Source organism: Onychostruthus taczanowskii, unplaced genomic scaffold (assembly GCF_017590055.1).
Source record: "Onychostruthus taczanowskii isolate IOZ18803 unplaced genomic scaffold, ASM1759005v1 scaffold1, whole genome shotgun sequence".
Classification (NCBI taxonomy): Eukaryota; Metazoa; Chordata; class Aves; order Passeriformes; family Passeridae; genus Onychostruthus; species Onychostruthus taczanowskii.
The window spans coordinates 25167821-25190843 of record NW_024496525.1 but is presented as its reverse complement, the minus strand read 5'-3'; the positions used below and the strand labels follow the sequence as shown (position 1 = coordinate 25190843).

General features: G+C 41.9%; 1 protein-coding gene across 1 annotated transcript in view; it reads right to left on the bottom strand.

The window, feature by feature from the left end:
* Nucleotides 1–14699, bottom strand: part of LOC121342933 (ras and Rab interactor 3-like) — a 156494-nt gene extending 141795 nt beyond the window's left edge. Inside the window, exons 1-2 of the mRNA XM_041417731.1 lie at nt 14542–14699; nt 12150–12260 (exon numbers count right to left, since the gene is read on the bottom strand). Of these exons, the coding sequence (XP_041273665.1) occupies nt 12150–12260; nt 14542–14698 (268 nt within the window). The 5' untranslated portion in view covers nt 14699. The remainder of the gene's footprint in view (nt 1–12149; nt 12261–14541) is intronic.
* Between the last annotated feature and the right edge of the window lie 8324 nt (nt 14700–23023).

Below are 23023 nucleotides of genomic sequence, written 5' to 3'. Positions count from 1 at the left end.
TCTACAAAACATGATCATCTGGTTTCTTGTAACAATGCTCAAGATCTCAGTTTGGGGTGATGTCTGTAGGCACTCCACAATCAGGACATACTACCCTGTTGCCCAGTGAGATGTCACAAGTCTTACCACAGACAGGCACACGGCCAGTATTGTCCAACACAGCCATTTCCCCTCTACACTCTGGATACAGGAGGTTCTCATTTCTTCTACAAGTTAACAGATGTGCAGCCTCTCACAGCTGAAAACCCTTTGGGGGATGGCATTAACCCACAGAGCTGAGCCCTTGGCAGGTTCCTCAGAGCTGTACTGCAGTGCTCAATTCACAGTGCAGCCTGGAGTCAGCAATGCAGCACAACCAAAATTTTCGCAACTGGTTGCTGAATGGAAGGGAAGAATTTTAGTTGGGAACACTACAATTTTATTTGCAAGAAGCATAGAGTACATACATTGTTATCTCCATCCCAGCTGTAATTTCATGCCAGAATAACAGCAATGCTAGTGGCATTTGTGTAGTATTCAATCCAACAACAGGTAGAATGAAGGAGAAAACATTGAATTTTGAAAGTCTTAAACAAAACCAAAAGGTTCTGCAAATAATTTCATGTACTCCACCAAATCTGAACAATTTCAAAAGCCACTGAGCTTATATAGAAACTTCTATAGTACTTCTTAAGACCCAGAAAAGCATGTATGATATGGTCAACTATCCTTTTTCAATACATCTTTCTTACATCTGCAAATTGTTTTTGTACCTGTATCCAAGGAGCAACTGGTGAAACACTGAGTAAAAAGAATTTCACAAGTAGTTATTTAGCAGAGACTTAAACATTCTTTAGCCAGTCTGCATTTTTTTTCTTTAAAGCAAATTAGAGTCCAGAGTGCAAAATGGGTATCGTGACTGTTTCCAGCTGTAAGTATTCCTTTCAACCTAAGCAATTTTAAGTTTTGCTACCTCCTAGACTACATGAAATACGGTATTATTTTGACTGTCAAACCCCCTTAGACAACAGAAAAATAAAACTGAGCTGGGTGACCACGCTTGGTGCTGTTCAGAAGATAACACTGAACCAAGTTGACTAATTTCCCATTACCAGTCTGCTGTCTGGCAGAGAAAGCAGCCCTGCTCCAACCTTTAATTACCTAAGTAGTACTTACTAAACTTAGTTGCCCTAAATATCCACAGATTAAAGCAGTTCTGGAGATGATCCCAGATAGTCTTTCCAAGTAAGAACTCCCTCATCACGTGCTATTACTAAACAAGCCTGTACAACCAAATAACTATAGTAAACACATATTGAAAAACACAATTGATTAACCTTCAAATCTGCAGTATATATTCTGCACTGAAAAGTCAATTGGCCTAAATAAACCCTCCCCTCACCCTCCATGAAACACAAAAAAATAGTTCTCAAAGAGCTTTGAGTCAGGCACAAGCACCGGTTTGTTCACACACAAGAAAATCCTGCTGACCATTTTCTTTCCTTTTTCAGCCTGCAAGCAACAAGAGGTCCTCATTTTAGTCCTGGTAGGGCAACAGAGTGTTGGTGTTTTACACAGTCCCTCTCACACAGCCATCTAAAAAAGCATTCCCCAGTGGTAGAAACATCACCACAGCAGAGACCTGCAACTTCCCTAGTCACATTTTTTTATTTCCATTCTCTGTGGAGAGCAGCTGGCCCAAAGATGGGTCACCCTCTTCTGTGGAGCAACTAAAAAGATCTATACATTCCAAGACTTCTTCTCCCTCTGTGTGGAAGACACGAAGAAATCACAAGTGCTCTGTAGTGTAGCACTGAGCTACCAGTTTTAATTAGCTGGGAAGTTCTAATGCTTTACTTACTGTGAAAAGTTGCATCTTTCATTTTAATGTGCACAATAAGATTCCAATCATGAGCTGATCAGGAAGGAGTGCTGATGGTGGCACTGAGCTCCAGGCTCAATGAATTTAATATGGCTACAATTTGTGATTATGTGGGGGAAAAATGGAGCTTAGCTACTGACCTTCTCTGCAGACTTTGGGTAAGTCACTGCCTTTTTTCAGTCTTCTTTTCCTTATTCATTTTCATTAGGCACTCTTAGGGACTACCACTGCATCTCATCCAAGGACAGACAACACTATAGCTCTACAGGGACCTCCTACCCTCAACTAGCAAAACATCACTGAAACAGGCCTAATTAATATGCTAGCTTTGACTTCTCTGTCTAGCCAATCCTGGCTCACCAATTTCTCAGAGCACCACAGTACTCATGGCTCCTGAAGTGATATTCAAGAAAGGAAAGAGTGATAATATTCCAGGTAAGTTTCTTTCACCTTCTGCTCTGGAAGCATCTGCATAAAAATAACAAGAAAAAGTAAATGGACATTGGAAACACCTCAAAGTGGCAGTGCAGGTGAAGGAAGCAGACAAAGGATAGCAGCAACAGAGAAGAGCAAGGTTGGCAAAAGGCTACAGAAGGTAAGAAAAAGCCTTACAATTTCATGCAACAGCAGCCAAAGATCCTATGGAGGGATTTAAAAACACGTAACATAATCAAGTAAAGAATGCAACCTTTACAAAGGCATAAAAAGTAGAGGGAGAAAATTCTTATCAAAGAACTAAACCAGAAATACCATCCAGCACTAAATCTGTAGGGCAGAGCCTCAGCTGCTGTGAACTGTCATGGTTGTATTGATGGTAGAGTTAAGGGAGCACAGATATGCTCCCTGAGGCTCCAAACAACTGCCTCTCTCCAAGAGTCAGTTTTGGTCTAGGAGCTCACAAAACTCAAAGCACAAGCTGATTCACAGTAAATGGGGGGAGCAGGTAATAAATCTATTCTCCACATTTCAGTCAATTTAAACTTCTAAACATAGATGTAATTCAAAAATTCCATTTCAGAAGCTTAAATGTTTCCCACCATCTGTGAATATCCTACATCTTGCTACTAAAAGGTTTAAATACCTTTGAATAGCAATAGATTCAATCATCTTGCCCTCAACTCACTAAACAACTGAATGCATCATATGCAGGGGAAAAGTAATTCATCAGGTTTAGGCAATCTCTGAGAATTTTCCAACAAGCATGTATAGAAACTGAACAGGCAAAGCCTAAATTATCATCTTCTTGCTTGCAGGAAGGCACATTTACCACTGTTCCTCACTATGGGGAGATGATGTCACCCTCAGCATCGTTAATGCAGCACCTGTTGTTAACATTAAACCATTCATCTCATGTTGAAAAAAAAAAAAGAAACAACTGGCTGACAACATACACATGGTAACTTGCATTCCACTTGAGGTGTTTGCTCTGCTGTACTTCAGCTTACCAGCAGAGTTAGAGCAGGAGTTAATCTCACTCAGTTTCTAATGCTAGTACAATTTCTACTAGAATGTCTTCAATGTCTGTCAACTTCAAAGCATAAAGAAAACCACCACTCTTTTCTGCCTGAAAGTCTTGCCTCCCTGTAGAACAGGATTGATGCCAGTTGAATTGTCAGCAGGTTCATACAATATTTTCAGCCTATTAGGTGAGTAACCACATCTATTCTGTAAAATGTCATTGACTTAACAAATACAGAACTGAATACAGACAAAAAAATTTTGTAACTTCACAAAAAAACAATTATAAAGGTTCTTATCAGAAATCATAGCAGAACAAAGTTTAAAACTAATTTACTGTAATTTCTTGCCCAACCAAAACCAAATCTCTCTCTACATATTTATTTTTCACTCTGTTTTATGACTTTCTCGGCTTACTACTTCCCAGGGCCTACCTCTTTGCCTTGCAATTCCCAAGACTGTCCCGTGGTTCACCCTCCAAATTCAGTCTCCCTTCATTCACACGTCTCTTTCATCTATCTGCCAACTCCAGGATGCCTGACAGGATAATCTCAGTCTTTCTACCACACAGTTACAACCCTCAAATTTCTCTATACCTCTTCTCTATACCACCAGCTTCTGGTGACAATCTTCTGTCTCCAGGTGCTTTTCACACTCTACTTCCCTGCAACTCAGTCCTGCACTTGTAGAGTTTTGTCTGAATCCTCTTTGGACACTGGTGGTCCAAGTGAGACTGATGAAACACCAAGTGCACAGAGATGCAGAAATGAATCCAGCGTTTTAGCACCTGTCAAGCAACCCAGAATCTCATAAAGACTGTGCTAGGCCAACCCCTGCAGTGTGGATTAATGCTCCCAGGCTGATTTACAAGGCCTTTTCAACCCACTTCCTACGACAGCAAAGTCAGGTCTGGGAGCAGCTGCACATGATACCAAGCAGACAGCAGCAGAACAAGATGACATCGAAATCAAAATTGTCATGGACCAAGACAGGTACATTTAAACACAGCTTTCACACCAACAGCATCATTTTCTAAGAGGAAAATGAAGCACATATCTACAAAATGGTCTAACTCTCCAGTCATACCAGAGAAGAACATATCCAAACACACACACATTATCTATCCCCCACTAAAGGTGAGTCAGTCAGCAATACCATGGAGAGCTGCATGTCCAAGTCTTATTAACTTTGATTTTGAAATCCCTAATTCAGAATTTCAAATATGTCCTGAGTGAAATGTAATTAATTTCATTTCTACACCACATCACAGGACAACTCAGGTTAGATGGAACTTCAGGAGGTCCAAACATAATTTTTCCAGGAGCCTAAATCAAAACTGAGGTGTCTGGATTTGATGCTGTCTCATATTTCCTCTTTGACCTCAGGCCAATAATTTACACAGCTGCTCTCTGCCCGAGCTGTCTGCAGTTACAGAAAAAGAAATGTTGCACTATTACAACATTAACATCTGAGGAAGGCTTAGGTAATGTGGTTTGAAATACAGGCAAATCAGATATCTGAATATTAGAATTGGACTAATACAGGAAACTTGAGATCTTAGTCTAGCACTACAGAGCATTCAGCCTAGATATTTCAAGTATGAACCTGTGTTCACAGACATTACATTTAGTTCTGAAGTGGCTACATTTTAAGAATTTGGATTTTTGTTTCAGGCCTGCTTCTTGGTTCCAAAGCAAAGACTTAGCTTGTAAAAGTCTTTATCCACAGTGTACTTCAACTGGACCCAAGCCAACTGTAAATAAATGTGAGTCATATGAAATAAAGATTATATTAAGTAGTGGTTTTACTACGTTTAAGAATATACAGTAACATAAGAAAATACTATTTAATATGTTTAATTTGCCTTTGTTTACTACATCACAAAATGGCATTAGTCAGACCCTAATTTACTGTGTGTTAAACTGCTTCCACAAACTTGACACCTAAACCTGGCAAAATGGATAAATTACCCTGGAGTTCGTTTTCAGTTCTCAGCTCTCCAGGGGATGCTGGTGGCAGGTTGTGTCAAAGCACAGAGAGATGTTTGTCTCATTTCTTTCTAGTATTCTGGATGCCAGTTTTAATATGCTGCTAGAAAATGAAAAGCTCAGAAAGAAGGATGATAATTTTTCAAATTCTATGTTTAGTCAAAGCACATGTCCTACACTGGTTCACAAAAAAAAAAACAAACCCAGAAACAAACAAACCAATAAACAAACAAACCAACCAACAAAAAAACCCCAACACAAAGAAAAACCTCACCACTTTTCCCAACTAACCTCAACTACACCTACCTGCATAACCATTTAATACTCACACCCAAAGGCCATGCAAAGATGTCAGAAGTTCAATCTCAACCTAGGTGTGAATTCTGATTTAGGAGACTTGGCAGTCACAGAAGAAAAACTTGTGATAACATGTTTGTCATTTGCCATCAACTACCCCACTAAAAGTGGTTTTAAATGGTCACACATCTATTTTCCCCTGAATCAGAAGCCATACAAATGAGATCACAATCAATGAAGTTTACCACTCAGCATCTACAGGGACAAAAGGGAGTCAGGAATCACTTGGTGAGGAGGAATAACCCAAAGCAGACCCAAAACAAATAAAACCCCACCAGCATATGACAAGTGGCCACAGAAATAAGCTACATGCTAGCTAATTAGTAAGTCTTTCAACTACATAAATAAATACACATTCACAGGACACTGCACCTATATGTTATGTGAATAACATATGTGCATAAAGCAACTAAGAAACTTTTTCTTAAACCTTTCTTCATTTTCATTTCCTTTTACACCAACATGAAAATAGAATGTTTATGGCTGATAACTTTCCTGGTCTTTGAGGGCATAACACACTAGACTAACAAAGTATTTTAAATCCATATGCATGCATTATCAATAAATCTATCACTACAATAGTTGCACATATTCCATCCATCAAGGCAGAGAGGAAGTCTGACTAATATGCACATGGGGAATATTTGCATATAACAGAATACAATAATTGTCTCTAGTATCTCAATGAGACCATGATCTTTCTCTGCTAGGTATTGTATGAATGCATGGTAAGAGCACATGCAGGTCATACTGAGCTTACAAATTCAGGCTGTTCATGAAACTGAGGTTTACAATGAAATTATTAATACCACATCCTTAAAAGTGGAGGTCTGAGGCATTCATCCCTGCTACAAAATGGAAGTTTGATCTAGGGAAGATCATGAGCGCATTGTTTAAAAGAAATACGTATTATCACATCATTTAAAGAAAATTTACATCAGCACAAAATTATGTATTCCACCAGCCTTTATTACTCTAACTTCATGCTCTTATATATTAAGGTGTCTATAAGGATTAAGGAAAAAAAGGATACATCAATCCAGCATGTTAAGAATTATGCATTTATAAGCACTGTGTTTGTTAAATACAACTTATGGAAATCAATAGTTCCTATAGTGTCTTTACTACATGTGTACAAGAAATAATGTTTTCTGCCCCTTTGGAAAATTGCTTGGAAGAGTCAGTCCTGTCTTCTCCGGTCATCATTGATTTTTGTAGAAAAAAAAACAGGCTCTTGTTCTCTCTGTGGTACACCAACAAAACTGTCTAAGACTTCTATAGTTTCTCTACAATGCATAGCATCTTACATGAGTCCCCAAGGTTATAACTAACAGCGTAAAATATACACAGACTTAACGACTTTGAACTCACACACATGCTACTGGGAAACACACTTTACTGCAGAGGACTGATTCTTTCACTGCAGGTACACAAAGCATTGCTACAACATGCCTTTTAATGGTAACTAAAAATGCAGCATAGCTCAGGAAGAAATGCTAACCCTGTCTTCCCCCAATTCCACAATTCACAGAATCACAGAATAATGAGGTTGGAAGAGACCTCTAAGATCATCGAGTCCAACCTATGTCATAGCACCTCAACTCAGAATCTGGACTATAGCACCAAGTGCCATGTCCAGCCTTTTTTAAACACATCCAGAGATGGTGATTCTACCACCTCTCTGGGAAGAGCATTCCAGTACTTTATTATTCATTTGGTGAAATTTTTTTCCTAATATCCAACCCATACCTTCCCTGACGTAGCTTGAGACTGTGTCCTCCGGTTCTGTCAGGTGCTGCCCGGTGGAAGAGACCGACCCCCACCTGTCTACAACCTCCCTTCAAGAAGTTGTAGAGAGCAATAAGGTCACCTCTAAGCCTCCTCTTCTCCAGGCTAAACAACCCCAGCTCCTTCAAACGTTCCTCACAGGGCTTGTGTTCCAAGCCCCTCACCAGCCTTGTTGCCCTCCTCTGGACACGTTCAAGCATCTCAACGTCCTTCCTAAACTGAGGGCCCAGAACTGGACACAGCACTCAAGATGTGGTCTCACCAGCAACGAGTACAGGGGAAGAATTACCTCCCTGCTCCTGCTGGCCATGCAATTCCTTATGCAGATCAGGGTGCCACTGGCCTTCTTGGCCACAAGGCACATTGCTGGCTCATATTCAACCGGCTGTCCCGGAGGACCAGCACCCCCACGTCCCATTCTGCCTGTACACTATCCAGCCACACTGTCCCCAGCTTGTAATGTTGTAGGGGATTTTTATGGCCAAAATGTAGAAAATTCATATTTACCCACTAACAGCAATGGAAGGAGCACACTTGAACCAAACCTCCACCTATTTAAAATCAGTGTTGCTCATGAACTGTCCATGGCTGACAAACCACAGACAAGAAAATCCCAATGCCTTTCTGTTTCAAGGCCACTACCTAACTAGGGTCAGAAGACAATGGAAATATATTCCCATTTCTAATTCACAGGGGAAAAAAAAATTCTACCCATATACAGGGATTACTTGAAAATATTCACAACAGCAAAGAGTCTGGATCAGTTTTTTAGCAGCCAGACATGCCCCAGTGGAGGCATGTGGTAAGAAACATCATGACACCCAGGCACCCCAACTTGTATGTGCCCTGGAAACGTTACTTGGAGTTCTTGAGGACACGGAGTCATGGGAACATTCTGAAACAAGAGGCAAGCCATTGGAGCAGAGAAGCTACAAATCAGACTTTCTGGGCAGATGGCACTGCAAGCTAGCAAGCTGATGGCAGATGGAAGTGAGAGCTTGGATACGGCAAAAAAATTGGTTGCAAACTAACGAGGTATGTTAAGATGCTATAGACAACTACTCTTCTTTTCTGCTCTCTCTGCTTTAAGTGAGGGTCAGGTCAACTCCTCCTCCCACAGAAATCTACCCAGAGCCATGAAGAAGAGGAAGCCATCCAGAGAACTACTCAATACCAAATAAATATACGATTCATAATTCAAAAATCCCAGGCTTTCATGAAATTTCTGAAGTCCAGAGCCTTCTATATACAATCAATAAGCCCTCTAGCCTCCAGGACAATATAAAGCAGAGAAGCTTTCAACAATGGGGAAGTTTAAAGCCAGGAATGACCTTTAATAGAAAAATGCTACAGAACATGTTAACTGTGGTGAGGATTTGGTCTCAGTTCAGTTCAGACTAGAACCAAGGCTGGCTTGGTGCTCCCAAGGCTCTACCTCCTTCCTGCAGCTGACCTACAGATCCTTTGCTGCTATGGGATAGAGACAGTCTTTAATTCTTCATGATTGCAGAATATTACCATCAGAAAAAATGTGGAGCACCTCTTAAGATGTTCATTATTATCATTCCTCTGATACAAAAACCCCAACTTTTCTTCTCTAGTTACATACACACACATACATGTATTTTCTTGTCCTCTTTCAGACTCCTCTGGTTCTTTTTTAAAGCAGCATTGTTGAGACTTTAGCATTTTTCCTCTTCTGACACAATGCCCCAGAAACATTATCAATGTTTGCAGAAGAGCACAATACAAAATTATCTACTTCAGCAAATGAGACTAATATAAAACAGTGCGGACTATGTGAGCTTCTAGAAGATAGCAGCTATCACAAGCTTCTAACACTATTTCTAGAAGCTTACAGGGTTTTTATCCCAATGTATATTACAAAGGGTGAGCCTTTCTTGCCAGTGTCATGAAGTGCAGGGATCTCATGGTCCTATAAACTTCTATAGCTGCCATTTCTAACAATTGGGATTTTTATTTTTTTCACTTACATGTAAGTAAGAAAATCAAGTGAAGTGGTAAATATATTAACTTCATTGAAAGCCTTTGGAAGAAGGGAGGTAATGCTGAAGACTTGTGTGGGAAGCTAATGAAAAGGGAGTACAGCAATAACACAAGGAATTAACAGGCTCTCAGCAAGAACCTGCATTTCTCAAAGTACTATGAAATTCTTGTATCCTAAACACACACATAAAAACATCCACATAACAAAAGAAAACTGCTATATACCATACACACAGCCATGCATTTGTACAGCCCTTCATCTTAGAGCAGACACAGAAATGACATAGGTGAGAGCAAGTACATCTCATAGAGGAGCCCATAGGGAACCGTGCGTTCATATTCCAACAGAAAATCCACACTCTCACCAATCTTCTATGCAATCTCTGCCAAGTCTCTTGACCTTTCCTGGATCTTCCCTCTCTGCAGTCATGTGATTACACAAGCTACATTCCCACAGTGATGAGCTGTATTACTTGCTCCTTTCTGATGGGTGCTCCATCATTGCTACCTTCTCATTACAAGACAAATCCCAATCCCTGGCTACCAGACATGAATGAAAACAATAAATAGAAAAACAGCATGTCAACATCCCATACATTAAAAAACAAAACGACAAAAAACAAAGCCAACGAAGAACACTACCCCAAATCTACAGAAGTTGTGACTGAGCAATAACAATAATGGGCTCTTACGGACCCACGTCTGTCCCACAAACACCAACTTCAGCTATTTTCAGATCTTCCCTTTATTTGCAGCTTAGATCTAATCACTCCTACAGCATCTCAATTCCCCCTTCAGCTGCAGAAGATACACAGTGATAAGCGGTACATAACTGCAGAATAATAGGAAGTGATTAAAAATGCTACAACTGCAATCCTGTGACAGATTTGATCTGTAAATCTGTGTTCTAACTGAAGAAACACTTTTAAAAGAAAGGCTACTACCATTACTGTTACTAGAAATTATTAATTTAATGCAAGTCTTTGATATTTTTCTTAAACTTCACCATCCTGATGCATATTTGGGCCTCCCTTGTGTCCATCTCTTGTGGTTACAGAGAAAAGTGCACCTCAGAGACCTGAATTTCAGAAAGCACATCAAAATGACCCAGCCGTATTCCAATTCCAACAACAATTCCAATTGTTCTTAAACTAATCTTATTACTTTAGAAAAATGGAGGAAGCTGAACTATTCGTTTTAAACATGTGCAGAAGTCAGTATTGCTTCTGGAATTCCAGTTCACGTGCAAGCATGTTTTTGCCTTGGTCGTTTTATCATATAATTGTGAAAAGTTCTCATTCATGCTAAATAGAAGTTTCCACCAGAACTCTGACAGGTATCTTTCTGATCTAGCTTCTATGACTTTGTGGCCTCCATTGCCTTGACCCCAAGTGTGCTGACAAGGATGTTCTCAGACAAGATCACATTGACGCATCCACATATATAGAGGAAAATGAAAAAGAAGTGGGAAAGAATGGTATTTTCTGACTATTCATCAAGAATCATTATGTGTTTCCAAAAGGTCCTTTTTGTATTCTTTCTTCATTGTTAACAACTTTGACAGACAAATCAAGAGCATCATAATGGTACAGATGCAGAACACAGCAAACTGACCCACAAAGTTCTTAACAAAAGCATGGGGAAGCTCTTGGACATCAAGAGGATACAGTTAAAACTTTTGGACGCACATACTTTGAGCTATGTTCTTCCATTCCTCTCTCAGGAGTGTATAAGCACACTAGTGATCCTCAGTCTATAAAACTGGCACCTCAGTATCACAACAAACATGTAAGTGAGGGCAGGAACACTGCTCCAAACTCTCCTAGTGCCTGGGGTTGACAGCATCCCAGAACTCATGCTGACACTGTTGGCAAGAAGGCACACACTCCACTGCTACCCCAGAGTTTATCAAAGAGTCACATTAAACAAAAAAAAAAAAAAAAAAGAACTTCAAATTAACTTGGCTAGTGCCATTGGCAAAATGTCTCATCTCCCACACACCATAAACCACACAGAGGCAAGGAGAGAGAGAAAGGAAATACACACTGGAAAGCCAGATGGGAAGATGAAAGCATTGTGGACTAACACTGATAGTAAAATGCGTCATCTATTCCTGCCCTCAATCAATTCTTTTTGCTTGGCCAAGATAGAAATCCTGAAGTAAAATGGATTCCAGGGTTTCCATACCACTTACCTCATCAACCCCCTCCACACAACAAAAATGCCTACTCTGAATACACAGTTTATCACTAAACTAGCAAACCATGATTAACTGTGTAATGGTAAAGAACATAAATCACTGAGCTCAGATGTCATCTAAAACACTGCATATTTAGCTACCCATAGTTTTAAGAGGAGCGTACCTCTCATGACTTGTGCAATATACACACATCAGCTGGGCAGAAATGAATAATCACTGAAGGAACAAAGCTACAGAAACTGAGTTGTCGGCACTAGTCTCACAATGACCCTAAACATGCCTTTATCTGATCATTACCTTTTGCCTTTGATACATAAAATCATGTCATTATGTAACACAATAAGCCTCATTTCTACACAGAACAGTCCTTATTTGTTGGGTTTTTTTAAGTTTAACACTGATGTTTACATATCACTGCAGTTTGGTCATGACAAAACTACCCAATACATCTCAAGAGCTTACAAGACATTACAAAGTTTTTCCATCTTACCTGGCTCTGTACAGTTCTTGTCTTCATGTGTCCCATTAGGTGACGCCATCAACCTTCTATTCCTCCATATTCCTGATAAAATGCTTCTGTCTGCAACAGCTGATTCTTGGCCTATATTAAATAAAAAGACATTATGCCCACTAGCACCAGTTTTTTCCTGCATCATCCCAGCTGGACTACACATGCCCACCAACAAGGAGCATGGACAGACCATCAGAATGCAAACAGGGCAAAATCCAAGGTGTGACTGGAGCACATGCCAACAGACATGTGCTAGGTGCTCCTAGCTCCAAAGGGTACAACCAGGCACCATATCCAAGCTGTTGGCATGTTCTGGCTATCAGAGCTATCGGAACACTTGGCTGTGACCCACAGCAGGAAAATATTCTGCAGCAAGCAAATGCTGAAGCCTGTACCTGTGAAAGTCAACACTTGCAGCTCCTATAGATGAAATCAGCCTAGCTATGCTGACATGAGCAAAAATCACACTTCCATTTAGTCATCTGTACTTGCACATATTACATTACTGCTTTCATGAAGAATTAAAAATGCATATGGATATGTTCCAGTTAGATTTTAGTTTATTTTGAACTTTTCAGTCTTGGGTGTGCTTAATAATATCAAACCATTCATAACTCATCTAAGAATATGGAAATCACAGTGAATTCTCATAGTCTTTAAAAAATAAACTTTTTTAGAAGGCAATGGAACTTTTGCCAAAATGCATATTCCAGACGCATTCCCAACGGAACCTGTTAAATAGAGTACAGGAGCACTTGTACAGGAGATCATGTGCCGTAAGCAATTATAATAATCAAAGAAAGAATAGAACCCCTTAATTAAACCACTTCCACCTCAATCTTATCCATTTCAAATGAACATACTGTAATAACAAAAATTCTTCCTTGGCCAATTTTAGAGTTTATACTGTCATCATGTAATGCCTGTGCTTTCTTAGTGACTTCTGGAAAAAAGAAATCTTGTTCGGTAGTTTTTCCAGAGTAAAATATTCTGAGCCACAATTATAAGAAACATAGACAACAGATGGTCAGTGTTTATGGATAATATGCACTGTAAATTAGCCAGCTGAAAAAAAACCCTACCTGATGCAGCATACTATCAAAAATTAGGTTATGAGGGATTTAGATGATAACCCAGGAGATTAAAAACTTTCATTAGTCATGACATTTTTCATGAAAACCTAAAAAAGTTGTGGAAAACAACAACTGCAACAAAAAAATCCCTCAAGCTATGCAAACATATTCATACCCCCATTGCTTGTTTCCAAGTTGGAAGTTTTAAGATGAGCAATACGCTAATATGGTCTAAGACACCGAATTCTTATATGGATGGCTTGTTGCCATCCCAGATACAGCTCAAACAAGGCAGGCAATAATTTGTGCACAAGAGCATTACAAACTATGACAAGTTGCAGCAGATTTTTCTTCCCTAAAGCACACACTTGAACTTCAGCTTTAATTTAAGCAGATGACCCATCCTAATTGTGCTGAAATCTGAGTTTCTTACATTAAATGTATATGCTTAATGAAGGGCTTAGTCGATTTTGTTCCTAAATCTTCGAGGACTGTTGGCAGCCCTACCTAGAGACCCAAGTGCTGTCCCAGCAACCTTAGATTTCGTATTTGAGGGATGTGAAGCATATTGCAGGATGAGGGCCTGAAGCTACCTACAGCCCAAACCATGCCAGCGGACAGAGGAACAAATGGGAATGAAATGGTTAATCATAAATGCATCAGTTTACCAATGCAGCACATGCACAAATGATGCAAAATACTCTGTTATAATACTCTCTCTATAAAACGTAAGATTAGCACCCTTCCTAGCCTAAAATTCAGAATTTTCTGTCAAATCTACACTGTAACGGGGGGAGAGGTGTTGGGGGTGGGTGTGAGATTGAGAAAAGAAGCAGCTATAGCTGATGGAGGTTTACAACCTGAAGACAAAACGAAAGGCAGCCCGAAGTTGCAGAGGGGACCACTGGAGAGAACTCCACTCTGATGCAGCGGCAGGGCGGAAACTCCTTGGGGGCCGCTGGCAGGCACAGAGCTGCCCCGCGATGCCCTGTCGGTTCCCGACCTGAGGGGCGCAGCTGGCCCGGCGCCGGGGCGCCCCGGACGAGCAGGCGCCAGCGGCGCAGCTTCCCCCTCTGCCCGGGCTGCACCCGCCCGGCGCGGGGCTTTCTCCCGAGGAACCCGAGCTGTTCCCCCGCCTCGCCCGCACTCCGGGGCATTTCCACTGGGAGACCCCAAACGGGAACAGCCACAGCCGCCTGACCCCACCAAACCTCGGCAGCTCCGGGGCGGCTGCAGCCCTCGGGCCGCCCCGCCCGGCCCTGCCGGGGTCCGCCGGTCCCGCCGCCGCTGCCACTCACCCGCTCTGGACAGCAGGCTGGACATGCACCAGGCGAAGAAGAGGATGGCGCAGATGAAGCCCAGCTGCTGCAGCAGCATCTCCCGCCTCTTGCGAACTTTCCTCAGCATAAGCAGCATGGTCTTCGGAGGGGCGACCGGCGTGTCCTCCAGCTCCATCGGAGCGAGCGCGGGCGCCGAGGGGGCGGCCAGTGGGGTCAGTGGGAAAGCGGGGATCACTCCCGGCGGCTTCCCGCGGACGGCTCCATTTCGGTCGGGCTGCAGCGCGAAGAGAAGCCGATGCCCAGGGCCTCAGGTCGGCAGCGGCGCAGCGGAGGGAGAGGCAGGTGGCGGCGAGCGGGGAGGCGGCGGCAGCCCGGAGCGGGGGGGGAGGCGTCGCGCTCAGGGGCCGGGCTGAGCCCCGCGCCCCATGGCCGGCGGCGGAGGAAGCGGCGCGGCGGCGCCCCGCGCTCCTCGGGCAGCGGTCGCCTCACAGCGCGCCGCGGGCTGCGAGTCAGCGCCGAGGGACGGACACATCCATGCGGCTCCCTGCCCGCCCGGCCAAGTTTGAAGTTTATCCCTTTCCTCCCTCCCTCCCCCACGCCAGCCGTAGGCGGCAGGTGGGCGACTCAGCCGCCGCGGTGACAGCAGCTGCCAGCGGGCTCTCAGCGCGGCGCCGGGCGGGCTCTCAACCCCGGCGGACGGCTCGGCCCCTTCTCCCCGCCCCTCTCCCGCAACTTTCTGGGTGCTCCTCCGGCACCCATGGCAACGCGCATGTGCCCTCCCTCAGCGCCGGGCCGGGGGGAAGGAATTAACTGGCGAAATTAATCCTTTCCCCTACACGGCGCAGGAATGCCCGGCTCTCGGCGTCGCCCCTGGCGTCCCTGCGCGGAGGGGAGCGGGCAGCGGTAGGTGCCGCCGTGCAGAGGTGCGGGCCGGGGCCGGGGCCGGGTCGCCTGAGGGGCTGCAGCGCGCTGGAACGCGAGCAGCGCCCCGGGGCTGGCGAGGAGCACTGATGGCTCGGGGCTCTTCCACCTGTCTCAGGAGATGGGTTTTAAGATGAGCTTCCATGGGGAGAATGGCGCTTCTGCGCGCAGTTCGCACTACAACGAACGCGGGGTGTTTAGGATGAGAAATGAATGACCCATTTTGTGGAATGGTGGTTAGTTCTAGGCTGTGCCACTGAGATTTCTTTTTTTTTTTTTAACTAAAATTATATGTTTACATTAACTAAGTGGTTACTGTTAGCCAACGAGTCGTGGGAACTTCCTCCTACAGCACTCGCTTCGGTTCTGTATTCCTCCCAGAAACGCATGAGAAATCACATGTAGACAAAATGGGATTAACTCATCGGATCTTCCTTTTGATACAGCATTTGGTTTACGACAGAAGGCCTTTCAGGTGGTTCCCTCTGGATCATTGTCTATATTCTTCAGAACATTCAACACATATCAGGCATTGTTTGTCATGGTTTCATAACTGTAATACAAATACCCCCATAAACAAATAATCACAAATAAAATATCACCAATTCTCTGTTTTCCCATTGTTCAAACGTGTTTTCTAGTTTTGCTTGTGAATTCTATCCACTATAGTAAGATGCTATATAGTAAGATGCACAATGCTCAGGATGCTCTGGTACACACTGCATGTGAAATTGCTCTGGATTCGTGCTGAAGACTGCCAATTGTCTCAAGTGCAAAAGGCATTACTCAAGCTGGAGAGCCAAAAAGGATCAGTGGTGTTGGCACTGTTGCTTCTTTACATGTGTGTAGCTACAGAAACCTGTGTTTCTTAACTGTCCAAGCTCCATGTGCAGCTGGGCTCTGGTGGGTTTTTGACTTTCTGATTTACATTAAAGCAGGAAAACATGTCAGAAGAATGGCACTGAGACATGCTCCAGTCCCCTCTCTTTCATTCCCCTTTATAGCTGCTGAGAGAGAAACAGTAACTGTGAGAGCTCTTGCCTGCTACACAAAAAGGTAATAGCGAATATTACAAATCAGGTTATGTCTCTTGATTTCTCTCCATGGCCAGACAGGAAATCTCAAAGTTGAACCCAGAACAGTGAAAGCTATCCCTGACCAAAAGAATTTACAGGCTAATTAGACACAAAGGCAATAGAAGTTGGATAAAGGCAACAGAAGGTCTTTAGATCAGCACCTTTATTTATAGTGAACTTGTTTTTTTCTTTGAAGATCTTTAAGCTCCAGTGAAGGTGTTGGTTGGCCATGTCAATAGATGCCACTTTATACCCTGTCAGTTGTTGTAATAGATGGGAGCTAATTCTTCGTATGGCTTTCCATCACCTCTTTTCTGGGACTAAAGCCTTCCCATCCACTCAAAGTGGCAATGCAAATATTAGTTTGCCATCCCCTTTTTGTGTGTTTAATGAGAGTTGCAGTGCTGACAAGACTTTGAAGATTTTATCTAGCAATAGAAGGATGGTGCCACTGGAGGACATTGCAGAGATTTCTTCGGTTTTCAGTAAAATAAGTTTATAATCTTCTTAGATTAATAGAATCATTAAAGTTGTGAAAGGCCTGTAAGATCATCAGTTCTAAACATTAAACAGCAATGACACATTCATCACTAAACCATGTATCCAAGTGCTATACATTTTTCTGAACACTTCCAGGGTTAGTGATTTCACCACTTCCCGGGCAGCTTGTTCCAATGCCTGACCATTCTTTACTTAAAGAACTTCACAGAGGCTGTTCTAATGGCTGGGTCTCTTCCCACAACTGATGAAAGATGCTTGTGATGTTGCTTGCTTTTTATGTTTACTGTTTTTATTTACTTATTTACTCTTTACACTGAAGACATTTTCAAAGCCATGGCACCCCTGATCTGAAGAGGTACTGATACTAAGACATGCAATGACAAGTTTGCAACAACTGAGGTGAATTTGTGTCTGGAGTTGAGGCTGTCATTCACAGATATTCCATATTTGTGTCAATGTGTTGTTTACCATTGTTAGAGGTCCTGAGTTCACATGTGATGGATTTCATTAATTCTGTCGGATCCTATGAACATCACATGGATCAAATGAAAGCACACAGTTAGTTACAGGAATGCAGTTATAATATTGCCTGTTTTGACATAGAGCTTTTTCCTTTTCTTGGCTGTTAGAAAGTTGTCTGGTTTAAAGTTAACAGTTAGTGACTGTACAAACCCTGTGGCCTTCCCTGAAAGCAAGAACCACTGAAAGCAAGAAACCATTGAAAGCAAGAAACAAAAACCAAAACAGTGAGGGGTGCCTTAGTGAATTCCTTACAGAGGAGAAATCTGTACCCATGAAAGCAGTTCTCAGTGTGATGGTGTGTGTCTCTCCCTTTCCTGTGTACACAAGTGAGGCAGATCAAAGTTCAGACAGTACTAATCTCCTAATCATACAAGCTTCTGATTAGCATTTTTAATCAGTCTGGTGATCACAGGGCAGCCTCAAAGTTGTTCTTGAGTACTAAACTTTCAGAACAGAATTCCGAATCACTTATTTTGCTGAGAGTTTTTTAATAAATGTGTCAGGTCACTCTTTGTGTAGGATGTCTCAAAGGGAAAAGGTGTGCTGCAGAGTTCAGCTGCAGTTACCTCTCACCAGGAGGGTCTGTGTGAGTACATTTGAGCCATTCACATGGAGGTTGTTACTGGAACAATGTCCAGTACTGGAACTTTCATCTGATTTAAGACATCCATGCTGTGTATGAAGGTACCGTGACACAGTGTTGGGGAGCAAAAAAGAAGCAAATGTTTTCTACAAAGGGTGACATTAGAGAAATTTGCGTTTATTTTTTAAATCTTAAATTATTCCTATCTCTTACTGCAAGAGGAACAACTGTATATAAATTCAGTGAAGCCTTCCATTAATAGTCTCAAGAAAAAAAAAGAGTAAGACACACATGGTTTTCTGAGTGATGCTTTCACAGTGAGTGGTTTGGTGATACTTCAGATGTTCTGTTTCCAGTATAATCAGAACAAAATGTTTTCCAGACTAGGTCTAGGATTGCTAAAAGAATTACGTTTTGAAAATTAAAGGTATTTGAGAAACATTGTCAAAACAAAGTGTAGAGGAAGAAAATATTAAATAGCACTTGCCTTTAGGACAAACACAAGAAACAAATCTTCTTTCTTATTGCTGTGTTTATCATTGTGCTAATTTAACTTTTGTGTATGTCCCACGCCAAAATGTCTCACTAGAAGCACATACTAATGTTAGTTTCATTTAGCACTGCCAAATGTGCTTGTTTTTCATCTCAAGCACAATTAGTATCTTGAACTGAGAAACAGCCAAGAAGCTTTGAATTAGGGAAGTGTCTCACAGGAGATCCATGAAAGCAGCTCATCTGAGAAGAAAATATTGATACTGCTGAGAGTTGAAGGAGAAGTATGTTTGGATTAATTTTCTATGGCACCCCCTAAAAGGAGCAGAAAAAGCAGCAGCATGGCATGGTTGCTGGAAGTTGAAGGCCTGTTAGTTGTCCATGAAGACTGGACCAGCACAGAAGAGCTGGGAAGCTCTGGGTGATTAGAAGGTGATTGTTCGTGGCAGGTACCCAACCAGCCCCAGGAGCCTTTTCAAGTCTGACTTTTCTGATTGATACAACTGGCATCCCAGTATTGATGCCTCTGTCCCGTCTGCAAGGTCAAGAGGTAATATCAAAGAAAAGCCAACAATGTTTCCTTAAAAAAGGACCCCAAAGTCTCCCATAAGCCGTACAAATTTAGCTGAGAGGAAAGGCATTGGTGAGAAAAGACTGGGATCCTGCCTTTGCTAGCTGGCCCAGGTGGTTCATGTAAGGGAACCATGGAGAGAACCTTAGCTTGGGACTGTCCGTAATCACCTGACTGTCAAGGAAAAAGCAATCCTGTGTTTATTTAGGACCAAGTCCCTGGCAAAGGAGGACACACAAATATGACTTTACAATAGAAGCTTGGAAAAAGCAAATTGATACTTAAGTGTTGAACTGTAACTCCAGGCACCCTACCTCCTTAGGTATATATATATCCAGATGGTTCTTTAAGCACTGGTGAAAGGTGCTTTGCTGAACCATACTTGAAATTTAGAAAGCAGATCCATTGTTGGCATCAGCACTGTGGGTTCAGCCAGATCCTCTGTCCAGGGCTGGGACTGCTATATTACAGAGAAGCTCCAGCTGTAGTACTCAGGACTCGTCCATGTGCTGAGATCTTCCTTGCCTTTCTATGCATTCTCAGATTTTTGTGTCCCAGTTCTAGTGGAGAGTTGCCACTTGTGTTATCACATAGTACTTTAGCATGCTCAGCGGCAGAAGTATTCCTTAGTAAAGAGTTATTTCAATAGTTTAACTCAGACCTTTGTTTTGCTTTCAAGGCTGTAAATAACTGAATTGTGAGCTGAAATTTAAATGCTATGAAGTCAGTCTCACATTGTAACATGGAACCACATTTTCCTTTCACTTACCCAACTCCCTTGTGTTTTATATCATGCAGTTTTCCTACTGCTGTTTTCTCTTTAATAATCTTGGGTAATGCTACTTTATATTTCCGATGAGCATCTGTGGTTACACCCCACATTCAACACTTAACTAGGACCCACATGCTCACCAAGACCCTACTTAGAAGTTTAACAACAGTATGCAGGGATGCTGCAAGCAGGAGTTTCTCATATCCTTGTCATGAACAACCTCACATAAGCACAGGAAGGAGGTCAAACTGATATAATCTTCCTGCCATATAGTAAGTGCAAATGATACCAGCTAGATCTGTATACTTGATGTGATCTTTAAAATACAAGAAAATAAGATCAGTTGACTCTCTAATGTGCTGTTAACACATTTTAGTTTAGGTACATCAGCTCTCTTCATTTCTCCAAGCCCACCAAAATGTCTTCTTGCAGGACAGAAGGAGAGACATTATGCATATCAGTGGTATTCAATGTGTCCTTCTGCTCATAAGGTTTCAATCAACATCTAGCTAAAAAAGGGATTTTGTTAGAAAAACCTCAATATTTGCACCCTTAAATCAATATTATCTAAGCCCTCCAAATTCATCACAGCATCTATGTTTAAAGCCCTCTAGATTTCTCAGGGATATAGGCATCTGATTAAATCCTTGCCAGATTTGAAGAGCTCATGCACGTGCTTAAAGCCATACTGAAATGGGGGTTAAATTGCAGGGACTGTTACAAAGCATATGCTCACCACACACATACTGTCTTTCTCAGTTTCTCAAGTTTGCTGTCTGCAGTGAATCCCACTGTCAATTAATTTTACTATGTTTTCATTGTGCCACTGGTTTTCTATTCCTCTTTGCTCTCACAGTCACTTTCTCTTCTGCCTATTTTTCTGCTTCCCTTATGCTTTCCATCTGTTTGCTACACGACTTTGTTCCCCACTTCTTGGTTTTCTAGGCCCAGTGCAAATTTTTCATTTCTTCCTCTCTCTGTAAACAGAAGTCTTTTCTCCTCTTCAAATCTACACATGGGTTCCAGCTTAGTATTGATTCTAAGCCCTGCTCCCAGAGGACTGGGGAAGTTTGACTGTGCTTACCCTTAACTGTGAGGAATGAGGTTAGCTGACATCACGCTAAACACAAAGGACTGGGGCTAATCACAGCACTTTTTTCCATCAGTATACAATACATTTGTTTGCTCTTCATAATCTCATTCCACTCCCAGATAAAGAATCTAAATTCAGCTCCATATTTTTTTTTTTCTTTTTGGAAAGTTTTATATGTCTGAAATAAGTGAAATTCTAAACAGCTACTGAGGAGAGATCTTCACACACCTCAGTGAAATGCACTTTTGTTCAGCTTTCATACCTGCTGGGAATTCTTTCCAAAACCCTTTGCTAGTCCCTCAGAATGAGAAGGATCATTAACTAAGCAAAAATTGATTCATTACAGTGAGAAAAATTTTCAACAGCTATGTTAGCTGTTGAAAATTTTTTGTTAGCCCAAACCACAAGCTGCTGTGATCTGATGAATACACAGGAGGAAGCTTCCTGTGTATTTGGAGAGTTCTCACCAAAAAAAAGCCTCAGGTGGTGTCAGTGCTTGAAAGCCTGAAGGCCAAAGAGGTCCAGTGAAATTCCTGTCGGGGTAGCAGGGAGAGATTTGACAGGGCAGCTCCTTTCCCTCATTAGATTAGAAAGAGAAGAGCAAGTATTCATCCTTAGTGACTATGGAAAAAAACAACTGCAAACTCCAAACGCTGTATATATGAGTGCAGGGATATGTCCTGAAACTGATGTCCTTGAAACAACAATACTGGAAAGGTGAGAGCTGTCTTTACTCAGTGGCTTGTAGAACACATGCTTGAAGGAACCTGGAAAGGTCATCTTGTTAATTCCCTTTTCCTAAGGCAACACGAACTCTCCCTAATGTTGAGTGGGCTTGTTCTGAAACTTAATACCCATTTTTATACTGAAATTGCTGTTTGACTGCCTATCAAAACTTTTAAAATAAAATTATGGTGAAAAATGTTAAGAAAATTTACACCTCCTACTTTGACTGGCGTCTTTTTTTAACACTGCTAGTGAGCAGAGCTTGGGTAGTTCTGGGAATTTTCCTCCTCATATGACCACAGAATTTCAAAAACAAAGGTTTATTCTATTAAAAACCTCTAATGTTAAAGCTAAATGGAATTGTACCTGTCAATCAGAGAAGGGGAAGAATAGCCTTATCATTTATTTCTGTAAAATTGGTACAAATCAGGTTCTTTTATAGACAGTGGGAAGAAAACAACATTGTCCTAGGAAAATTAATTCAGTGTATAAAATCATGTAAAATGATAGTCTAGAGGGAATGGCAGTCAGAGAAATCAAGTGAGTGGGAATAATGCTCAATGGAGTGTTTTGTATGAGGAATTCAGGACATTTATTTCATTGTTGTTTCATGCTGTCTCACATGGATAAGATGAGAAAGGGATGTTAATTTGCTCCCCATTATGTTCGGACAAGAGAGGAGAGAACTGACAAGGCTGGTATGAAATTCAGGTTCAGAACAGGAAGGAGAAAGGTTTTGGTCTAAAGAGGTGTTTAAGGGAAGGAAGGGAGAGCTTTGGTACGCAAGAGCAGGAGAAGGTTCTAAGCCAGTGGGCTGGGCACAGGCAGTGGTGGGAGCAGGCAGAGGGAACCTGCCATCAAAGTGGATCAGAAGGGGGAGTGAAGCAAACTAGACTGGGGAAATGAGCACCACTACCTCTGCTTTGAAGATCAAGTCTTGTACTGTGAATTTGAGAAGGGTTGGTGTGGCAGGAGAGAGACATCACTGTAGCTGCAGCACATTAAGAATCCTCCATAGAAGTTCCCTCTAAGTTTACAAAAATGGCCACATGTGCAGCACAGCCCACTCCAAACCCAGAAAACTGATGTTTGTTACCATTAGTAGTGAAAAGACACGGTCAAAGCAAATGTTGGTGTATTTTCAAACATTGGCAGGAACGCTTTTTACAGTATTTCCGTGTTAGCTTCCTAACAGATTTTACAGCAAAATACCAAGAAAATTTGCAGTTATTGCCAGTTTTAT